The sequence below is a fragment of the Pseudorca crassidens genome, chromosome 1 (assembly GCF_039906515.1).
Source record: "Pseudorca crassidens isolate mPseCra1 chromosome 1, mPseCra1.hap1, whole genome shotgun sequence".
Taxonomy (NCBI): domain Eukaryota; kingdom Metazoa; phylum Chordata; class Mammalia; order Artiodactyla; family Delphinidae; genus Pseudorca; species Pseudorca crassidens.
In genome coordinates, this window is record NC_090296.1 from 114,229,110 (window position 1) to 114,251,350 (window position 22,241).

Sequence of the window (22,241 nt, forward strand, 5' to 3'; positions counted from 1 at the left end):
TAAGGGGGACTGGGTAACCAGTTGTACAAAGTCCCTTGCCCTGGTGACAAGGCATGGGGCACAGCCACCTCTGTGGTCAGCCTGTGCTTATGGTGTTCCTCACCGATGAATTCACCCACAAGCAGGGGCGCTTGTGATGAGCCAGGGACTCAGTTGGCCAAGAGCCACCAGGGAGTGGCAGGTCCTTGGTTATTAGGTGCTCCAGGGTCAGACAGCCGGGATCCTGTCCTGCTTTTCATGGCCCCTTACCCTGTTTCAACATCCGTTTCTGCATGTGTAAAATGGGAATGATAGTGGCACCAACTTAAAGATCACAAGTACAAGTGTCCTTCACCATCCAAGTCTAGTTGCGTTCAGAGAGAAAGTTGTCAGACTGAGTGTTTAATTCAAAACTTTATACCACTCCTTTCTGCTTCTGAATTTGCATGGGAGGGTTTGGATAGCAGGGTCCCATATCCGCCAATGATAAGAGGTTTGCCATGAGGGTTACACAAGGAGACCAGCATTTACTGAATACTTTGTCATGGTACGTGTAATTATTATTTACATGTAATACCCTAGTCAACTCACACAACTCCCCCAAAGAGTCACCATTTCACAAAAGAGGAAAGCAAGGCACAGAGAGGTCATATAACTTAGCCAAGGTCCCACAGCTGGGACAATGGAGAAGCCGGGACGTGAGCTAGTCTGCTTCCAGAACCTATGCTCTTAGCCTCAACAGGTTAAACATTTAGCCCAGCCTTGCTGTTGCTACTATAATTATTGTTATTTTCACATTCTCCTAGGCGATGAAAAGTTTTGATGATCCTATCTTTAAGGCATTTATTACTTTGGGGCAAAAACATTGGGGCAAAAAAATTCTAATGTTCTAACACAGGAATCAGCAAAGATTTTCTGTAAAGGATCAGACCATAAATATTTTTTTGCCTTGTGGGCAAGACAATCCCTGCCACACTGCTCAACTCTGCTGTTGTAATGAGAAAGCAGTCACAGATACCCAGAAACAAATGGGCGTGGCTGTGTTCCAATAAAACTTTATTTACAAGAGCAGGCAATGGAACAGACTTGGCTCACGGGCTGCGGCTTCCTATTTTAGGGAATTGTTTTAATTAGGAAGAGTACCTAGACCCCTCTCTTTTCTCAAGCCCAGGGGAAAGGACACCAGTGGTGTTGGGGAGGACAATCAGGGAAAGACCAGAGTACAGGTCATTCATCTGGGCTCTGGGGCAGGGGACCACATATCAGAGGGTCAACCCCAAGGCTTCCCCCACAGGTGTGCAGGGCTTGGGAAGCCCAGCTTTGGCAAAAGAACTTGGAGACATTGGGTTTAGAAACGAGCATGGGAGCTGTGGGAACTGTGTCTGGCTTGGCTGTCCCTTCAGTCAGAGCTTGCAGTGAGCAGTTGGAGAGCTGGGCTCCAGAAACTTCCAAGGCACACCTGCCCTGGATGTTACCTGCTACACTGCAACTCATCCGTGAGCAAACCTCAGCTGCCCACACCCGCCCTGGCTGGTCAGTGGGCATCTGAAGTGACAACGTGGTCCACTTGGGCGGGAAAAGAACAACACGAAGTGTTAGGGGATTACCACCGAGCGAGCAAAAATGGTGTCAACGTTGTTTCAGAGGCTTATAACCTTGTATCTAACAAGAGGGTGGCTCTGGAGGTTGGGTGTCTTTGTAGAACACCATTTATGAAGTTGCTGCAGAGCTAACTAGATCATTCTGGGCTAAGAGGAACATCATCTTACACAGGCACGCTCTTTCAAATCAATCTGCCTCTCTCCCCCAGCAGCTGGGAGGCCTTGACAACTCCGCCTCTCGGTTCCCTCATCCTATAGAGTGAGAATAATTTGCAAGGCTGTCAGGAGGATTAAAGGAGACCCATGTCTGTGAGCGCCCAGCCCAGAACCCACCACATAGTGGGAGCTTAACAATGTTCCATCCACTTCTCTGGATTTTTATGTAGTCAAGCAGCTGAAGAAACCAAGGGCTTTGGGAAGATTTTAAAAAGAAAAACATAACACTGGGAGAAAACCATGCATTAGCTCGATCCTCTCCCCTCCCCCCTCCCCCCTCCAAGAACTAGGAAAGGACAGCTGTCACTCATTTCAGCTGTGGTATCTCTTTGGTATAAAGTAGCCATGGTGTGTCACCTTGCTTGTTCTATTCTGTGCCAAGCACTGCATGGGCATAGAGAAGGGGAGATAAAAATGCCACCCAAGGTCCACCTTATGGAATTGCCCCTCCCTCATCACGGTCCCCTCCTGCCCTGTACACAGGCATAAGGAAGCACCTACAACACTGTCACACGCTGATTCACCTGCCTGTCTACTAGACCCTATGTTCCTTAAGGACAAGGGCTGCCTCTTTCTGCCTTGTCTCCCCAGGGTTTAGCCTAGGGCCTCCGCTCTGGGAGTTCCCACAGTGAGATACAGTGCTGGCCTTTGAAGCCATCAGCCAATCAACTTCCAAACTGCATGGCAAGTCACTGTGTTTCTTGGTGGTCCTCTTGGACTCTGTGGCTGTGACTGATGTTGGGAGACATTTAGAGCTTAGAGCAAACGCAGAGAGGTCTGTCCTGCTAATCTTTGTTTGCTGAGCAAATGTTATCGACTCAGGAAAGAGAGTTGCTCATTTCAACAGCAGACCTGCCTGTGTGGGTTATGCTCTCCCCAGAGAAGCCTCGAAGCTGCATCGGATACCTGTCATCTCCCGTGATCTGGACCATCCAGGGCTCCTGCTTCCCAGTCATGGCTGTGACCCAGAGATGGGAGACATGCAATGCAGAAATGAGGGGAAACCTCAGTGATTTCCTTTGGCGGCAGCAATAGAGGGGAAAAAAACAATCCATGCCACGCATCCTGCTGCCAATTATTTAAAGAAAGCTTGGCTCCAACTGAGTTCCTCCCTGCCGGTAATTCTTCGGCTGATGAGGCAATACGTGTCATCTGCATTCCTTACACTCCAGAATCAACTCGGCTCATTGGGTTATTAGTAGGACACATGCGCCCACCCAGAACCAGCACCCAAGGGAATCAACGAGCACAGTCAGGGCCCAGCACCATTCGCAGAGCCTGAGTCCTGCCAGATGACTCCCTGCACCCGCTCTGGCCTCCGGGTGCCCTCCTCTGCTCATCCCAGCTGGAAGGGACCTGCGCCTTCTCTGAGCTTTCAGCCTAACGTCGTGGTCCCAAGCACCCAGCCTTGGAGTTCCTGGGCTGGTTGTACCATCACAACTACTAGACTGAAGGCACCTGTGTGGGCGGGAACTTGCAATCCATTTATAAATCCTCAACAGAGCCTGGCTTAGCAATTGTCCTCCATGCATAAAGGAAATTCTGCTCTTCTGAGTCAAAAAGAGGCCATGAGTCAAGGTTGACCCACACAAGAACCCTCCAGTCTCTGATTTTTCTTATTCAGGACTTGGCTCAAACGTCCCCTCCTCAGGGAGGCCTCCCGGCCCACCCCACCTCCCTCCCTCTAACTCACTGCTGTTTTATTTTCCTCATACCAACATCTGGAATTACTGTATTTATTTCTGAGCTTGTTCACCATCTCCCTCTCTAGAAGGTAAGCTCTATGAAGGCACATACTGTCTCGTTTACCGCTGTCTCTCCAGCACCGAGAACAGGCACACAGTAGCAGGCATCCAACACAAATGTGTTACATCAGTGAACTGTACTAAGTGAGTGAGTGAGTGAGGGGTGAATGTGATCAGTGCCCGTTAAGTCCGCCCCCTGCTGGCTCTTGGGAGAATTGTTGGACGGTGTTCACCTCTGAGCTACTCCCTGGGCAGCCTTTTCAAGCCAACGCAGGGCTTAGACAACTTGTCCTTAGACCCTGGGGCAAGCTGTAGAGCCAGGGCCCGGGAAGGTCTCCCTCTTGCCCCAGCAGTAGGATTAGGACCTAATCTTCCTGACCTGCCGTCGCCCCGCCAACTCCAGCTCCTCTGTCTCTCCCCTGTCCTATCAGCCCTTGGATTTAAGGTGGCGACTTTTCCAAGGGAACAGCAAAACTTTAATAAGAAATCGGCCAGGGCTGATGGATGACACAAAGTTGGCACCAGCCTCAAGGTTGGAGGGAGTTATCTTAAACTATTCAGAGTTACTAGGAGGGGAGCAAGTCTGAGGAAGATTTAGGGGCTTGCCTCCTGGCAAGACATGTGGACACGTCTCCAAGCCATCAAAGACAGACACTTCCTGTGCAGTCCACCAGAGATGGATAGTGAGGCCTCTGGCGTGAGAAATTTATTGAGAGCTGGTCAAATAAATTTGAAGTCTGGGATCTCAGCAGAACTTTATCCCCCTCTTCCCTGCTAGGGCCCTCGTCGGAGGATGGGCAATGCAGTGGGCTGGGCCTGAGCAGCAGCGCCTTTCTGTAGCAGGCAAGCTGTCTCCAGTTTCCTGCAGCCTCCAGGACCCTGGCCCTCCTCAGCCCCCGTGATGAATTAGACCCACCTCTCCACTCCATGTGTCTACTTCCTGCTGGGCACTGCCATCAGGGATGCATTTTGCCATTTGAGCTGCAGCACACCTGTTCAGAGGCCTGAGCTGCCCTGTCACCTCTTCTTTCTCATGCAGACCCACAGCTTTCTGGAACTCCAGGTTCCTTTCCTTTCCTGAATGTGTCGCCACTCAATCCCTGTCTATCCTTCAAGGTCTATCTCAGTCTTCACCTCCTCCAGGGAGACCTCTCTGATTCCCCAGGAAGACACAGGCTTTAACCTTTGGGCCCCATTTTGTGGCATGTGTGTTAACCTCGTCTTTATGGCCGAGATGGGAGGGCAGCCTATGCCCTTGCCGACCCCCACATTTTCGCTTGTAATATCCACCCCACCTTCCTGCCTATTCCACACCTCACACCTGGCAATGTCAGACCTACAAGGAGGTGTTCCATAAACACTTAGTGAACCAAATGGAATGAAATGAGCAAGTAAGTTTAACATGAACTAACACATTTTTTTCTTCATATGAACTTGGGTGCTGGACAGGTGGAGAAGCCTTTTGTTTTGCATGTGGAATATTTCAAGCATATTTTAAAATGCAGAGAAAATTAAAACAGTATATTCATCAGCCAAATCTTAATTTCACCCATTTTGGCTGCAGATATTTTTATTTCAGAATAAAACACTACGCAGCTGAGACGCCTCATGCATCACTCCCTATATCCCTTTCGCCTCCCTCCCTGGGCGTAGCCTGACTTTGGTATTTATCACGAACATGTCTGTTTTAATGCTTTTACTACATCTGAATGTACCCATCAATATCATATTCATTATTTTGCATGTTTTAAAACTTTATATAAATTATATCATATGGTATGTATGTAGCCCTCTGCAACGTGCCTTTTTCACTCAATATTATATATTTGAGAGTCATCTGACTGGACATGTATAGCACTAGTTTGTTCCTTTTAACTGCTATGGAGATCCCATTGTCTAAATATATTAGAGTTTATTCATTTCCCTCTCGAGGGACCTCTAGGTTACTTGCAGTTTTTCATCATTACAAACAATGATGTACGGATGCACATGTTGGAGAGGTTCTCTGGAGTCGAGTTTTTCAAATCGTAGGTTGTAACCCAGAAGAAAGTCATGAAATCAATACAAAGGGTCACAACTCCCATTTTAACAAGTGAAATAGAAGAGATTTAAAAATATCAGTGTGTGCGTGTGTATGTGCTGGGACACAACAGGTTGTGGTAGAAAACAATGCTTGAGAAACGTGGTAGGATGGGGTGGGCTTTAGCTTTATTTAAAATTACCAAATTGTTCCCTGAAATGGTACACAGTCACCAGCGGCATAGGTGTCCACGTTTGCGTGTATCCCTACTAACACTTGGTATTATCAAAAATTGATTTTCCCCAACGTGTTGGGTGTGACAAGGCAGCATCTTTTAATTTGCATTTCCTTGATTACCAGTGAGGGGAACATCTTTTCATATATTTATTGCCCATCACAATAGCCTTCTCCTGTGAAGTGCACGTTTATGTTATTGCCAGTGTTTGAATGGTTGTTCTTACTGATTTGTAGGATTAAAAAAAAAAATTCTGGATACTAATCCTTTATGGATTACATGTGCTGTGAATGTCTTCTCCCAGGCTATACCTTGCCTTTTCACTTTGTTTTGCCAGCACTGATATCCTGATTCACAAAGAGGCAAAAGGGAACCCATATGAGAGAGGGCAACTCTAGGGCAGGGTGAAAGCTTGGGTCTTTCTGCATCTCCAGAGCCCTGAATAAAGCAGGCCCCTAATAAATGATTGATGACCGTAATAGAACTGACTAGATAATTCTATCAGATTCATCTAGCACAGTGCTGGGCTTACAACAAAGGCTCTATGGAGACTTAGTGAATTGAGTCATGGTTTTGCTAATACTATAAGAAAAGTCTCAGTGTCCAGGCAGAGAAATCAGAAAGAGGGCATCTTCACCGCAAAAAGAGCGTTGGCTTTATGGAAGCATTTCCCGTGGATGCCTATAAAGTATGAGATGATTTAACTCAGAATTCAATTTATGCCCAGTGTTCCAGGAAGCAAACTTGGGTCTCCATCAGGTGACCCCAAGCATCTTGACTCCTGTCACCCCTGTGAGCTCACAATGGCACAGTGATTCTTCATATTTTACAGACGGAACCATAAAAAGTAAATGTCTTACCCAGGCCAGTGAATGCAGGGGCCAGGGCAGAGCTGGATCCCACATCCCCTGACCTCCACCTGATAAAAGGTTGGGACCCAGAGCATGGGTATTTTGAAGCCAGAAGATCCTTAAACTCTCAAATGTAGGGGAATAATCTGGACCATCTTGGGAAAGAACTTATTACCTAACTCAAGCCGGTTGTAACTCCAAATATCTATCTATCTATCTATCTATCTATCTATCTATCTATCTATCTCACTGAGATACATGAGAAGAGATGAAGGACAAAAATAATATTCAGAAGGACCTCTGAAGAGAAACAGGAATGACAGCTTGCATCACTCAAAGGTTCACTTGCCTGGGCTGGGAGCTCCTTGGGGCAGAGGCAAGGTCTTACTCATCTCCACACACCCAGGACCTAGGACTGTGTCGAGCACATGGAAGGGGCTCAAGAATTATCTGCTGAATGAATGGGTAGATGCATAGATGGATGAATGAATAAATGGATGCATGTGTAGATGGGCAGATGGATGAAGGGATGAATAGATGGACAGATGGAATGATGGATAGACAAATGGACATATTGATGCATGGTTGGAGAGAGGCATGAATAGATGGATGGAAAGATGGATACTCCTCAACTGAAAGAAGCCCTAGGGGAGAGTCTGGTCTTAATAAAACCCCTCAAGTAGGCAGCCGAACCTACAAATCCTATCTTGGTGCTAAGAGCTGTTCACAAGGAAAAACGAGTGGCATTAACTGCAAGAAACAATTGCTTCTAATTGGGCTGAATTATTCTGGCCATATAGTAGACATATTTTTATAACTTTATTAATTATTCAGTTTGAGGCCTATTACCCAGGCTGCCAGAACGGACTTTCCTTATTAGAGGGTGACAGATTCCCCAGTTCTGCCACAGCCTTTGCTGCTGCAGCACTTTTGGGAAGTTGCTGCCTGCCTTGGGGCCCCACTGAGGCCTGGAGGATGGGAGGGCAAGGCTGCCCCTGAGAAGCAGGCTGGGAGTCAGAGGTCCTGGGAGCCAGTAAGGCTGTTCTAGGTGCTTCTGCTGGACATCCCACTGGCTATCACATCTGCCTCCCCTGCTCTGGCCAGGAAGGCAGAGGGTATCAATATATCCAACCTGGCCTCTGTGGGTCAGCCCCTGCCCAGATCCATTCACCAACTCTTAGTCACGGCGTTCTCTCCCCTGCCCCGTCCCCCCATCCAATCTGCTTCCATGCAATGCCTAGATAGCCTGCTTCAGTTGCCTCAAGGCAGGGACAGGGGAAGGAGAGCATGGCCCAGCTGGCCTGGAGAGACTAGCCAGGACTGGAGGGGCAGGTCAGAGCCTCCAGCATGCCCTCTGTTCCCTTACCAGACCTGGTCACAGGTTAGTTAAGAAAGAGTTTCAAAGTTGCTCCATCACTCCACAATGAAGACTCAGTTGATGCAAAATGAGCCTTCAGGGGCTCCCCATGGCCCATGGACTCATGTCCAAGCTCATCAGGCTGCTGGTAAGGGCACCACACCACCTGGCCTGGCCTCCAGGTGCAGCCTGGCTCCCACTCTCCGCACTAGGCACCCTCTGCTTTAGCCACACGGACCTGCTCACTGTCCAGTACCCTTGCTTCTGGGGGTCTGTGCCTGGAATGCCCTCTCTTTCCATGCTGGACTATTGAAACTTCAAATCTCATCCTTCTTTGAGCTCTGGTTCCACGGCCTTCTTGGCATTTTCCCCACTTTTCCAGCTAGCTGTGATCTCTGCTTCCTCTGAAGGACCAATCCAACTCCTGGTCTCCCATTGCAATCCTTGGGGGCATGTACCTGGGCAACACGGATAGGTGAGAAGATTTGGAAGATCAAGGGACATGGCTTTGAATTCTCCCAAACATCCAACCCAGAGCCCCACTCTTCCTTGGTCCAAGTACCTCCACTAGAGCATCATCTAAAAGAACGAAAACATGACAAAATGGGAGAGCAAATCCACTGGATCCCACTCAGCACGGTGCTGAGTACCCACCAGTAACTGCGGTGTGCAGGGCCCCGGCGTCACGGTGACAAGGAAGACCTGGACCCTGCCACAGAGAGGTCTCAGGGGCTGGGGGCTGGGAGGATAGCAAACACGCAATAAACAATAAACGTCTAGGGTGGCGCGGACCACACTGGCCATACGTATGCAGTCAAGTACATATACTTCCTGTGGGAATCAGGAAGTGCTATAGCAGAGGCGGCATCTGAACTGGGCTTTGAAGGCAGAAGGGCGGTGGGTCAGTGGATAAAGGAAAGCTGAGAGAGGGGAAGGGGGAAGGGAGGTGGGGGAGATAAGGCTGAAAGCTTGTCAGGCATCAGACCCAGAGGGGCCCTGAGGCCTGGCCAAGGAGTTGGGCACTTCCTGGCAGGCAGAGGGGAGCAAGGAAGTGACATGGCCTGGGTCTGCATTTTAGCTGCCTCCCCACCTCCGAAGTGTGGGAGGGACTGGAGAGGGTAGGCAGAGAGTCCTGGAAAGAAGTGCTAACCAGAGTCGTGAGTGTGGTCTCCAGAGACTGACTGCCTGGGTTTGAATCCTGGCTCTGCCACTTACTCGCTGTGTGCCTCTGGGCCAGGTACTTAACCTCCCTGAGCCTCAGTTTCCTCATCTGAAAGATGGAAATAGTAATAATAAATAATAATGCATAGGACGGTGTGTGTAGTAAGTGCCGGATAGAAGTTAGGAGAGAATCTAAGCAGGAGCACAGCCCAGACCTCTCTCCCGTTCAGCCTCAAAAGCCGTCTCCTCCACAGCTCTGAATTCCGGTAGAAATATGCCCGAGCGAAGAGAGCACACACTCAGGGGCAGCTGGGTGACCTCAGAGAATGGCTAACCCTCTCTGGACCTCGGCTTCCTCCATCACAAAACAGGGGTCATAACCCACTTCACGGGGTGGAGGATGAAATGAGGTCATCGTGTCCATCCCCAGCGTGGTGCCCGGCACACAGCAGTTCTGGGCTGACTGGGAGGAACTTGAAGTCCTTGGGGGCAGGGGTCTCAGAGAGCGGGACCTGCCATCAGCCGGCCCTCTGGCTCCAAAGAAGATGCACCCCCCTCCCTGTCAGAGTTCCAGGCCGGTCCTCCAGGCTGGTGGGCGAGGCTGGGAGCAGTCTGTGCTTCCCTTCCCCCCAGGAACTGTGTTTCCCATGGAGACCCAGCCCACATGCCCAGCCTGGAAGCGCAGGCCGTGCGTGTACGCGTGCACGTGCGTGTGTATCACGGGGAGTGTTGCACAGCGTCCTTTTCATGCCCAAGCGGGGTCCGGAGGGGCGGCAGCGCTGCCTGCCAGGACCGCACGATGGTGCCAGCTTGGCTGCTGCCCTCTGTTCTGCTTTTGTCACATTCTAGGCAGGTTCTCCCATACTCCTCCCTCTCCCAGTCCTTGAGACTCACTGCATGTCATTTATTTATTCATTTTGTTCTCAGGGAGCCAGATGGCCAGAGCTGGGTTGGGCAGAATGTACCTCCCTCCTCCCCTGCTACGACAGCGCCCCCTGAACACGCAGCTCACACACCGACTCTAGGCTATCCAGTCTCTGGCTTTTTCAGGTACAATAAAGGCCACGTGTGCCAGGGCTTTGCCTGACCCCTGACCCTGCTCAGATGGGACTGGTCCCATTATCTCCCCTGGTCCGACAGGCAGATGGAGAAAGGGTGACATCCTGAGAGGCTGCCCTCTCTCAAGCAGTGGGAGAAGCAGTGGCCCCATGCCCCCTTCTGCCCCATGACCTGCCTCCCTTGGACTTGGGAAGGGGGCTCTCAGCAGGTCTCCCCTCCTTTCCTGGTGGGCGTCACAAGAGAACGCCCCGGTCCAAGGGTGGAAGGAAGGTGGTCTGGGGTCTCCACCGCTGCCCCCTGCCCAGCCTCATCTTCACATTGGTCCGGGCCCCCGTGAGGGCAGGGCACCCCCGGCATCTGCTCCCTCTCATTTCCCATTTCTCCTGGGAGGCACTTTTGGAAGAAACAAACTCTGGAAGGGGGGGAAACAAAACTCTTCACCGGCTTCCAGAGCATAGCCAAGGCTGGGACATCTCAACAAGAGGGAGGCAGGGGGTCGGGGGAGGCGACAGTCGAGGACAGAGAGATAGAGAGGCCAGCAGATCTACCTTGTTGCTGCCCTTCCCCTGCAGCCCCCAACCCCCAGGACACGGGATGGGGCTGGGTTTACGTCTCTTAACCCTCTTCAAGGTCTCTTTCAGCCTCTATCACAGGCTGCTCACAACTGAGTTGGCGCTCACACTTCTCACCTTCCCCCCTACCCCAGCACGGCCTGTGGAAAGAGCCTGACGGACCCAGCTCTGATGCTCACTAGCTGTGGCACCGTGGGCCATCACTTAACCTCTCTGTGCCTCAGCTTCTTCCTCTAAAATGGGTAGAGCACACATTTGGTTCCTTCCTTCTTCCCATGATGGCTTTCCTGAGCCAGCCAGGTCCCCCTCCCATCAAAGCCAGAGCCTTCTCTCTACCGACACCTTCTCCTCCCTCTTATCTGTACTGGTGGCTCTGGCTCCTGTTCGAAGGTCCCCAAGGATGGGGGCCATGCCCTCCTCATTCCTAATACCCCCCTTCAGCCCTGGACCCCCAGCAGCGTGGGCCTCTGCGCAGTGCTCAATAAATGCGCCTTAAATGGAACTCAAGGGACAGAGAACGCAGAGCCAGTGGAACTGCTAGCCCTGGCTACTGAATACTTTTTTGTTCAAAATTAGAATTCTGGGGTGAAGAGCAGCTCCTCTTCCGCACAGACCTGGAAAAAGCATTTGCTGCCGTGTCCACAGCCCCCTCGCGTCCCCGTCACGGTGACTGTGCCCCAGTGTGCGCGCTGACACAGAGCCCCCCATCCCGGGGAGGCATACCAGATGCCGGCAGGAGGCAGCCCAGGTAGTTCTGCGAGGGCCGCGGGCTGGGCAGAGCAGCACGCGAGGAACAGCAAGTGCGATTGCTTTCTGGCGATTCATCTGAAGTTGCTTTAACCCTGACAGCCTCCTTGGCGTAGCGAGCCAACCACGAGTGAGCTGCGGCCTCCGGGTTGGCAGGATGCCCCTCTGCGCCTCCTCCCAGATGAGGCAGCCAAGGCTCCCCAGGCGTCCCCAGCTGGGGGAGGCAAGGGTGTGAGTCACTGTCCCCACCCATGGCTGTCCCGCCCCACCCCTTTTTCAGGTCCTGGAAAGAAGAGAGAATCACGGGAGGGCTGTGCGTGGGAGGGAGTGGGGTGGTGGGGAGAGCAGACTCCCTCCCCCAGAGGTCACCGTCAGGAAGGTCACGAGGGCCCTTGATTAAGTGAGATGATGCTGGATTTTAGCTTTCCGGAAACATGGCATCGTGGGATTTTAGACCTGGAATATCCATGCTGACCTTCCCATTTTAGAGATGAGAAACCTGAGGCTCAGAGAGAGGGAAGGACTTAGCTAGGGTCACCCAGGCAGAGGTGGGACCCGAAGCTGGCTTCATCCCTTCGGAGGCAGCATGGAGCTGCGGGAAGAACACAAGTGCTGGGTTCTGATCCCAGAGCTGATGCTTGTTAGCTGAGTGAATAGCAGGAGTTACTCTACTTCCCTGAGCTTCGATTTCTTCATTTGAGAAATGGAGGTAACACACGTGGCAGGCTGCTGGCAGAGTAAATGGATCATCTGTGTGAAGCCTCTGTACACGGTAGGAGCAGGAATCTGTATTCACCTTCCTCCTCAGACCGTGTGGCCCCCTCTTGCTCCTCTCTGACCCTCTCTCGTAAGCTCTCCTTACTCAGGCTCGGTCTCCATGCTCTCTTGCTGGGAAGGGCCCCAAAGTCTTGGCAATGGCCCTTCCCAGCAGACCAGTGTGGCCAAGTCCACTGACTCCCCACCCGGCCTTGCCCATCTCCTTTTGGACCCCTTCATCTGCCCCAGGACAGAGGCAGGAGCCCTGGCCCACACCCTATACCTCTGCTTTGCCCCTACGTCCTTTGCCTCCAGACTGTCACGTCTCCATGTTTGTCGGTGAGAAGTGTGCCCAGGGATCCCTGAGAACGGGACCCTCCCCCTAATGTACTTTTAAGCCAGGCAGATGGCAGGGTCGACCCCTCTGGAAATCACTGACCTCAGTGCCCTGGCCTGACCTGGAGTCATGAGTCTGGCCTTTGAACCTGGGCAGAGGATTCAGGAGGGTCCGAATCTTTAGGTCACCTGCACCGAGGCCGTCGAATAACTTGACCCATTTGCTTTGGTGTAATGAGACCCATCTGCCTCTAAGACAACTCCAGCCTTTAACTCCCAGAGCAGCTGGCAAGAGACAAAAGGCATGGGAATCAGGACACCCAGGATCAAGTTACAGCTCTGCCACTACCTCCCTGGGTAACCTCAGGCAAGTAGTTTCCCTTCTCTAGGCCTCAGTTTGCCCATCTATAAAATGGAAGAAGTAGATCAGACAATTTCTGAGGTTCCTCCCAGCTCCTACTTCAAGGGTTTCAAGTTAAATCATGAGCGCTCCATGACCAGAAATTAGGTCCTGGGATCCAGACTATACTTCCTAGCACTCCATTCCAGGACTATGTGGACATATGCTTTCATATATGTGAAGAGAGCCGCAGGAAAACAGGATGCCCAAGCCCCAGCAATATGGGGGTCATATGACTCCCAGCCTGGTAGGACAGCACTGAGCATTGTGGAAAGACGCAGAGACCCTGAGAGCCCCCAGGACGAGGTATTGTGGGCTGGATCAGAGCTCTTATGCCATTCCAGAGCCTAGGAGCATAGAGGTTGACTCTGGGGGTATTGCAGACAGCCCAGCGCTCTGGAAGGAAGAGTCCCCAAGAATGCGGTAGGAAAAGGGCTTGAAACGCTGATCCCTCTATAAACCGTCTTGTAAACAGTCATCAGCCCTGAGAGATCTAAATCAGGTTACGGTCTTTCTGCCTTTCCCGCTGCTTCTCAATATTCACACCTAAAATAACCTTGTCTCCAGGGATGCCTAGCAGCGTAGCCCCAAAAGGTCCAGCAAAGGCTCATGTGATCACATTTTTTGTTTTTTTTTAAATAAATGCCAATTCTGCACTCAATGCTATAACAAGTCTGTATTTGTTTGTTTCTATAAATTTATTTATTTTTGGCTGTGTTGGGTCTTCGTTGCGGCGTGCGGGCTTTCTCTAGTTGCGGCGAGTGGGGTCTACACTTCGTTGCGGTGTGCGGGCTTCTCATTGCGGTGCCTCTTCTTGCTGTGGAGCACAGGCTCTAGGTGCGCGGGCTCCAGTAGTCGTAGCACGCGGGCTCAGTAGTTGTAGCTCGCGGGTTCTAGAGTGCAGGCTCAGTAGCTGTGGCACACGGGCTTAGTTGCTCCGCGGCATGTGGGATCTTCCCGGACCAGGGCTCGAACCCGTGTCCCCTGCATTGGCAGGCGGATTCTTAATCACTGCACCACCAGGGAAGCCCTCTATATTTGTTTTACTCTAAGGAGCAAAGTTTAAATCACTTCTCAGGTAACTAATGTGCCATTACATGGTGCAAAATTTTAACTCTATAGCTTCAGGAATCAATAGCAAAAGTCTTTCCAACAAATGGTGCTGGGAAAACTTGATATCCACATGCAGAAAACTGAAGTTGGACTCCTACCTTATACCATATGTAAAAATTAACTCAAAATGGATCAAAAACCTAATTCCATGAGCTAAAACTATAGACAAAAACATACGGGGAAAGCTTCATGACACTGGATTTGGCAATAATTTCTTGGATATGACACCAAAGGCACAGGCAACAAAAAACAGATAAACTGGACTTCATCAAAATTTAAAAGTTTTGTGCATCAAAGGACACTTAACAGGGGCTTCCCTGGTGGCACAGTGGTTGAGAGTCCGCCTGCCGATTCAGGGGACATGAGTTCGAGCCCTGGTCTGGGAAGATCCCACATGCCGCGGAACGGCTGGGCCCATGAGCCATGGCCGCTGAGCCTGCGCATCCAGAGCCTGTGCTCCGCAACGGGAGAGGCCACAACAGTGAGAGGCCCGCGTACCGCCAAAAAAAAAAAAAAAAAAAAAGGACACTTAGAGTGAAAAGGCAACCCACTGTATGGGAGAAAATGTTTTCAAATCACATATCTGATAAGGGATTAACATCCAGAAAATATAAAGAACACCTACAATTCAGCAACAACAACAAGTCAGCCCAGTTGAAAAAAAATGGACAGATGACTCGAATGGACATTTCTCCAAAGGAGATACACAAATGGCCACTAAAGCACATGAAAGGAGACTCAACATCACTAATGATCAGGGAAACGCAAACCAAAACCACAATGAGATGCCACTTCACACCCATTAGGATGACAATTATAAAAACTAAAAATAGAAATTAACAAGCGTTGACAAGGATGAAGAGAAGTTAGAACGCTGTGCCTTGCTGATGGGAATGTAAAATGATGTAGACTCTGTGGAAAACGGTATGGTGATTCCTCAAAAAGTTAAACAGAATTACCCCATGCTCCAGAAATCCACTTCTGGATATACATGCAAAAGAAGTGAAAGTGGGAGTTTGAAGAGATATTTGTACACCCATGTTCATAGCAGCATTATTCACAGTAGTCAAGGTAGAAGCAACCCAAGTGTCCGTTGATGGGTGAATGGGTAAACAAAATATAGTATAATATGTACATACAATAGAATATTATTCAGCTTCAGAAAGCAAGGAAGTTCTGACACATGCCACAATATGGATGAAACTTGAAGACATTATAAGTGAAATAAGCCAGTCTCAAAAGGACAGATGTTGTATGATCCCTCTTATATGTGGTACCTAGAGTAGTCAAATTTTTAGAGACAGAAACTACAATGGTGGTTGCGGGAGTGGGGAATGGGGAGTTAGCGTTTAATGGGTATAGAGTTTCGGTTGGGGAAGATGAAAAAGCACTGGACATGGATGACAATGATGGTCGCCGCACAGCAATGTGAATGTCCTTACTGCCACAGAACTGTACACTTTAAATTTTCTGTTACGTATATTTTCTCTCTCTCTCTCTCACACACACACACACCACAAATCTCTAGCAAACATAGATCGTGGTTTGAAAAGGACTGACCTAGACGGTCCCTGGCTAGTTTAGGAGTATAAGCATATTTCTGAGCTGGTACATGTTTTATTCTAATCTGCAAGGATAGCTGAAAGCCAAGTCAGCCAGGGGTCTCACACATCATTCAACATAAGAACACGTTTGACTGGGCAGAAGCTACTCTTGGTGGTGGCCCAACTTGGTTCCTGCTGCATTCATTACTCAGGCCTGCTCTGCAGCCCTGTCTCGTGCTGAGCATAAGGCCTGGAGGGCTGGGGTGTGGGTAGGGGGGACAGTTTCAACAAATAGTAAGAGGCTGTGGAGCGCACTTTTACTCTCCCGCACTCTGTTCGCATGGATAAAACCAGTTCAGTGGAATCTAAGAATGTGCGAGACTATGGAGAAATGGGAGGGATTCTCTGCATGTCTACCCCAGCCCTCGGGGGAGGCCTGAGACCAAAACCAAAATGCCATTCTACAGGCCAGAACCCAAACTGCAAATCACCATGGGAGGGAGGCAGAGGACCAGAGAAGCGGGACCCAAGAATACGTAATTAAATAATACAATGAAAGGCTGAAATTTCCAAGTTGATTCTTGGGTATCATTTAGAAAAGTTAACAGGGCATATTTAATTTAGGAATTGGCTCACGTCCTTCTCCTTAGAGCTGAAACCTCATAAATGAAATACACTGGACCATTGCCCAGTGTGGAAATAAAACTTATGAATAATGTTTCTATCTCAATCATTGTCAGTGCTTTACTATTCCTAATTACTTTAAAAAGCTAGATATTCAGTGTAGCAAAACTTTTTTTCTTTTCATCTCCACTTGTGAGATTAGTGCAGTTTAATAAGAGTCACTCTGTCGTCTTTATTCAGTATAAACTGACAGTTCATCCTTTTACTCTTCATCATTATATAAGATGGAGGTTTATGACCAAGCATGCAGCCACTCCATTTCCCCATATTGGTCCATCTAATATCTTGGCATTATCCGCGATAGCTGACGTGTCTACCCACCAGGCAAATCAGCATCACCTCACTTCCTTTATGGAGCAGAAAGAAATTCGTCCAGGCCTTCAAGAAATTAGGCTATGGGGTTATAAGTCTATAAAAGAATGAAAAGTTCCCCACCGCATCCTACTACTGGCTTTGTCCCCTTCGTGTCTATCAAAGTCATAAATCCCTTGGCAGCCACGAAGGGCAGGGCAGGGGCAGGCAGTAGGATGACGGATCTTTATAATCCTCCCCGCCACTTCCAGGAACTTATCCTAAGAAGAAACCGGGACACGTGGGCAAAGATCCATGCACGAGAAGAATCACTGCAGCATTTGTACACAGGACCACAATCCCTTTATTCACATGTCAACAACCCCAAAATCTCTAAAGAGTCCAAAGGAATTATTTTTTAATTTTCCAAAATTCATTTAGAGGCAAAATCTTTGTGGAACTGATGTGTGGTTAAATATCTTCTATATATCACTAGATGTGATCAGTTATACATCACTTCAGAAATATTACTATGTTTCATTCCAAGGTGCTGACCAAACCCCACTGGAGGCATATGTCATATATGATATCGTCACCATATACCTTCCTGAACTCTGAAAACATCTAAATTTTGAAACCAACAGGCCACAAGGACCTTTGATAAAGGACGGTGGGCCTAATATAGTGAAAAATCAGAAACAGCCTAAAAGTCCATCAGCAAGAGACTGGTTAAACACTTTTAGCAACCCATAGAAGGAAACGAGTGTATGATATACAGTTGAATTAAAAAAACAAGTTACAGAATAGCACACACATTTGATCTAAATAATAAAAGTTGTGTCCAGATCTAACTCTAAGAACAAAGGTGCAGAGAAATAAGGAAAGGCAAGCACTCAAATGCCAGAACTGGTTATCGCTGGGTGTGTGGGTTTAACTTTTTGTCTATACTTCTGGTGCACTTTGAACTTCCTTTTTAACATGAACAGGTACGATTTTAGAGTCAGAAGAAAACACCAACAAGAATGATGCTTTTGACTCAACAAAAATCAAAGTTTCCCTGCAAGGACGTCACATGTCTAGACATGCAAATGACAGATCCCATTCAGAAATCTCCAGAGATACATATTGTGCTCATCAGGATACCCATCTCCATGGACACAGGCCCCACAGAGCACACACAGGCAGACAGGGGTCCAATGGCACAATAGCAAACAGGGTCAAATTGCTTGGAGTAAACATAATCACAATTTGTGTCCTATGGCTGATTCATCTGTCTCCATGACAATATCCCAGGGCCACATCTTTCAATCAGATCCTTCCTCCCCCTGTGAGCAACTAGGTTTTCTCAGCAAAGAGCTATTTCAACCTCAGCTTGTATTAACAGAGGTTGAGCATCCAGAAGGAAGCAGAGCATAATAATTACGTGTTCAGGCTTAGGACCTAGGTTTTCACTTGATCAACAGTCCCAGTTTCATCATTTACTAGCGGTGGGCCTTTGGGAAGTTCTTTAACCCCTCTGTGCTTCAACTTTCTCGTCTGTCAAATGGGGCTAATTCCCACATCATAGGGCTGTTGTGAAGAGTAAACGAGAAGATGAATAAAGTGCTAGTGCACAGGAAAATTCAATAGAGAGTATTTAGCTCTATTGTAATTTTTCCATACAAGCCTGCATCTGTGGTCAGATCTAGGAATGATCGTTTAAAAGGAACAAAGGCCATAGCCAGTGGAGAGAAACTAGATGGAGAAGGCAGTTCAGACCATGTCATGTGAGAAACAAAGGAGCTTGGAGAATAAAAATTGAGTTGGGGGGAAGTGACCATTGTCTTCTAATACCTGAAGGCCTGACCCACGGAAGGGGACTCTGGTTTCTTCTGTGTGGTCTCAATGGCTATTATCAACTGCTCTAAGATGACCTTCTTCCCACACACAGTCTGTGGCCTTGTTCACTGAGCTCCTTGGGAGAAAGTTCAGACATGGCAAGGAGGGCCATAGAGATCCATGACCCAGCCCTGGCCTTAAGCTAGAGATAGATGATTTTGAGAATGAGAATCTATGAACTCCCTTCATTCAATGCTGCCATCTCTCGAAAGAGGGTTGGAACTTATCTTTTAGGACTTTCTGAGGGTTTAGTAGTACATGCCCTTGAGTAGAGGCAGAGCTGGTGATTCTTCAACCCAGGAGGGTGGATTTATTGAAGAAACACTGTGGGTTGCTCGGCACCAAGTCTGATGACTGAATTGGGAGTGGAAATTGGGCAGCCCGGTTTTATACTGTAAAGTTACAAGGCTACGTGCTTGGTAAACACACTCCAGGGGCAAGATTTACTCTAAACTCTCTACTCCCATTGATCAAGGGCCGCCTCCCTTCCACTTCTTTCACTAGACCGGAAGGGAACCCTGAGAGACAGACTCTGTCTGAAAAACCCTCCAGGCCCCCCAATCATCACAGTCTAGAAACAGTGAGCACCAAACACACTTGCACTGGTTGGTGGTTTATATGCACTCAGGACTCCTGGGACTCAGGCTGTATTTCAACCTCCAACAAACTGAGCTTGACATAATCTGGCAACAGCAAGCAGACCTGTCCCAGCAAGGTCCACAGAATCCAAGTTAGACAGTTCCCCATCAAAGATTCATTGTAGGCAAAGTTACACAAAACGAAACAGACAAGGTGGGGAAAAGCTCTCAAACATTTCGGCCAGCATGTCTCCTGGAGTTCACAGAAGGACTGCTTGAACACATTCCTTTCACTCACGTGTTCCTCAGGTGTACTTTTCATTGTCTGGAGGAGTCCCTGCCCTGTTGCTCAGCGTGACTTACCTCAAAGCAGGCAAACAGGTGGAAGGAGGAGGCTACCACGGTCACTGGAGGTCCCAACACATCGGAGAGAGTCTCTGGAGCACCCCAAACAGATCCTGGTCTCCCCAAGCCAGGTAACCACCCAGGCCCAAACAAAACCACATCCAATAGCTTGCTCTGGCTGGTGTGTTCCCATGTACTGGGTAGACAAAGAGGGTCCAGTCAAGGCCTTTGGAAGAAAAGGACCATAACTAGACGTTTCCACCCCAGCAGAGACTGGAAAAGGGCAAGATCACCACACTGGGCCAATGTGGACCCACCATTCCTTCTCCACGTTGTTACGACCACTGCAGTCACTATGGGACAGGGAACAGGGAGGTGGCTCCCAAACATGGGTCAATGATGGGGGTTAGACCCCTACTGGATCAGCTCAGCTATGTTACCTACTCAAGTCACACACAAAAAGATACAATCCCAGCTCAAAGCGGGAAGAAAATTGGGCTTTAACCTTAATCAAGATCTCCTTGGAAACCTAATAAGACCATGACATTAACCAACCATTGACTGCAAAACGTGCCACTGGGAAGAGGTTCATCTGTGAGTTTTTAAGGGAAATGAGCCAAAGGAGAAGGATTTGCCTTCAGCTGGGCTCCTGGCAGAGAATTCCCCGAGGAGCTGCCGGTGTACCCTGCCCACTCGGCGGCCAGCTCCACAGCAGAGATGATGCCCGTGCTGCTATGAGTCACTCTGTCCGTCCCAAGAACATCTGCCTCACTCGTGCTCACCAGAGAGCCTTCCCCAGGGAATGTGAACAGTCTACCCAGAGAGATGTAAGAACACAGCGGTCAGCCTTACAAGCATCCCATTCTCCTACCTTTGGGGACACAGAGGCATCCCAGTACCCATCAGTCTCATAAATGAGTCCCCTGAGCCTCTGTGAGCACCCACTGAGCCTTTGCACCGGCAAAGCTGAAGACCAGGCCTTGACCACAGTGACCTCCTGGGTCTGCGCCCCTAGGTGGCATCTCAATTTCACTTCAAGCCTCAAAGACCTTATCCGGAGGTGTTTCATCAAAAGCCAGAGTCGTACAGATGACCCCACAATTCCCCATACACACGACATGCAATGCCCCTCCAGGCCGCCACAAACCATGACCCTCATGCCCCTAGAGCCCTCCACCCCGAGTACCATCCGGTAGGTACGCTTCCTCCCCGCTGCCCACACTCACTAGGTAGCCCAAGCCCAGGACAAAGAACTCAGCATCCACACGGCACGGCCCCTCCCCAGCCAGAGCCATGGCCCCGCTCAACTCCCAAAGACCCTAGACTCACCGCTGGAGCAGTCGGGCCCTCCCCAGCCAGGCTCACAGTGGCAGGTGTCCGGGGAAACGCAGCGGCCGTGCACACACTCCTCTGTACACAGGGCTGCAGGGGATCAGAAGAGGGGGAGGAAGAACAGGAACAGAGAGTGAAAACCAACCATCTGGTCAAGGAGCACAATCCACTTTGTAAAGGCTCCCTGGGGCCCAGGGATGCTCAGAACGCATCACTGGTTTTGGGGAAAATCAAGCTGCTCCTGACCCGAGTTAGTTATTCATTCATTCATTCATTTGTAGTACGTGGGCCTCTCACTGTTGTGGCCTCTCCCGTTGCGGGGCACAGGCTCCGGATGCGCAGGCTCAGCGGCCATGGCTCACGGGCCCAGCCGCTCCGCAGCACGTGGGATCTTCCCGGACCGGGGCACGAACCCGTGTCCCCTGCATCGGCAGGCGGACTCTCAACCACTGCGCCACCAGGGAAGCCCTGACCCGAGTTATTTAATTAACTCTGAAAAGGATTCAACAAGGGTGTGCTTCATCCCAGGCTTGTTTCCTAAAATGAAACCCAAGCCCGCGAAATGGCAGCCTTGGTGGCTTTTCAAGAGTACCTCCTCCAAGGCTGAACACTTGGAGACGTTCCACAAAGCCCACTCCCTACATCCTCACTCCTGCTCTCTTTCCCCATCGGCTCAGAAAATGACCCGTCTTTTGGCTTCCCCAATTTCTTTCTGCAAAGGCCCCCAAATTTATCAGGTTTCCTGAAAAGAATCCATTCCTCTCACGTTTTCCCCACCTTTCTGACCTCCTTCCCAAATGTCCCTATTTTGGGGCTCTCAAATGTCAGCAAATCTGCAAAGTACACAAATGCTGAGGAAAAAGCAACAGCTAATTATAAGAAAGTAATTAAGAGAGACAGCCACGACGACGATAATTGTAATTAGAAAGCGCCGGGCAATTTCTTATCACGCAGTCAAATGCTACAGCCTCCTGAGCTGGGAGGCAACGGCAGCAAAGTTTCCATCAACTACCCCAGTGCTGAGAAGGCTTACTGGCAGCACTTTGAGGAAGGGAGATTATTTCTCTCTCCCTTTGACATCCACATTTTCTCAAGGTCATCCATTGCTCCTGAGAGATCTGTCCCACCGTCTAATCCATCAGTGAGGGATTACAGAAACCCCCTTTGCCACCCCTGCCAATTTTGTAAGCTTGGGAGATCAGCAGCTACCATCAACCCTGTCAATTGCTCAGAAGGGATCTAGATGAAGCGCTTTTTTTCTGACAAGCAACTAGAGACCTCCTCTCTGCCTGGAACTGGCCTGCGCTGGGGGGACAGGTGGCCCCCAATGGTGAGCTTGGAGGAGCTGCCACTGACTTCCGAACACCCACCCTGCTTCCATGTCCACTGCTTGGCTGAATGCCCAGCGAGAGGGCGCTGTCAGGGTAGACAACAGAGTTCA

General features: G+C 49.6%; 1 protein-coding gene across 25 annotated transcripts in view; it reads right to left on the reverse strand.

Moving 5' to 3' along the window:
- Positions 1-22,241, reverse strand: part of MEGF11 (multiple EGF like domains 11) — a 430,600-nt gene that overhangs the window by 175,919 nt on the left and 232,440 nt on the right. For all 25 annotated transcript variants that reach the window (XR_010946313.1, XR_010946306.1, XR_010946317.1 and 22 more), the window contains one exon: positions 20,798-20,890. Coding sequence is in view for 20 of the 25 variants with exons in the window: in XM_067751212.1 (XP_067607313.1) it covers positions 20,798-20,890 (93 nt within the window). In the remaining 5 variants the exon portion in view is untranslated. The remainder of the gene's footprint in view (positions 1-20,797; positions 20,891-22,241) is intronic.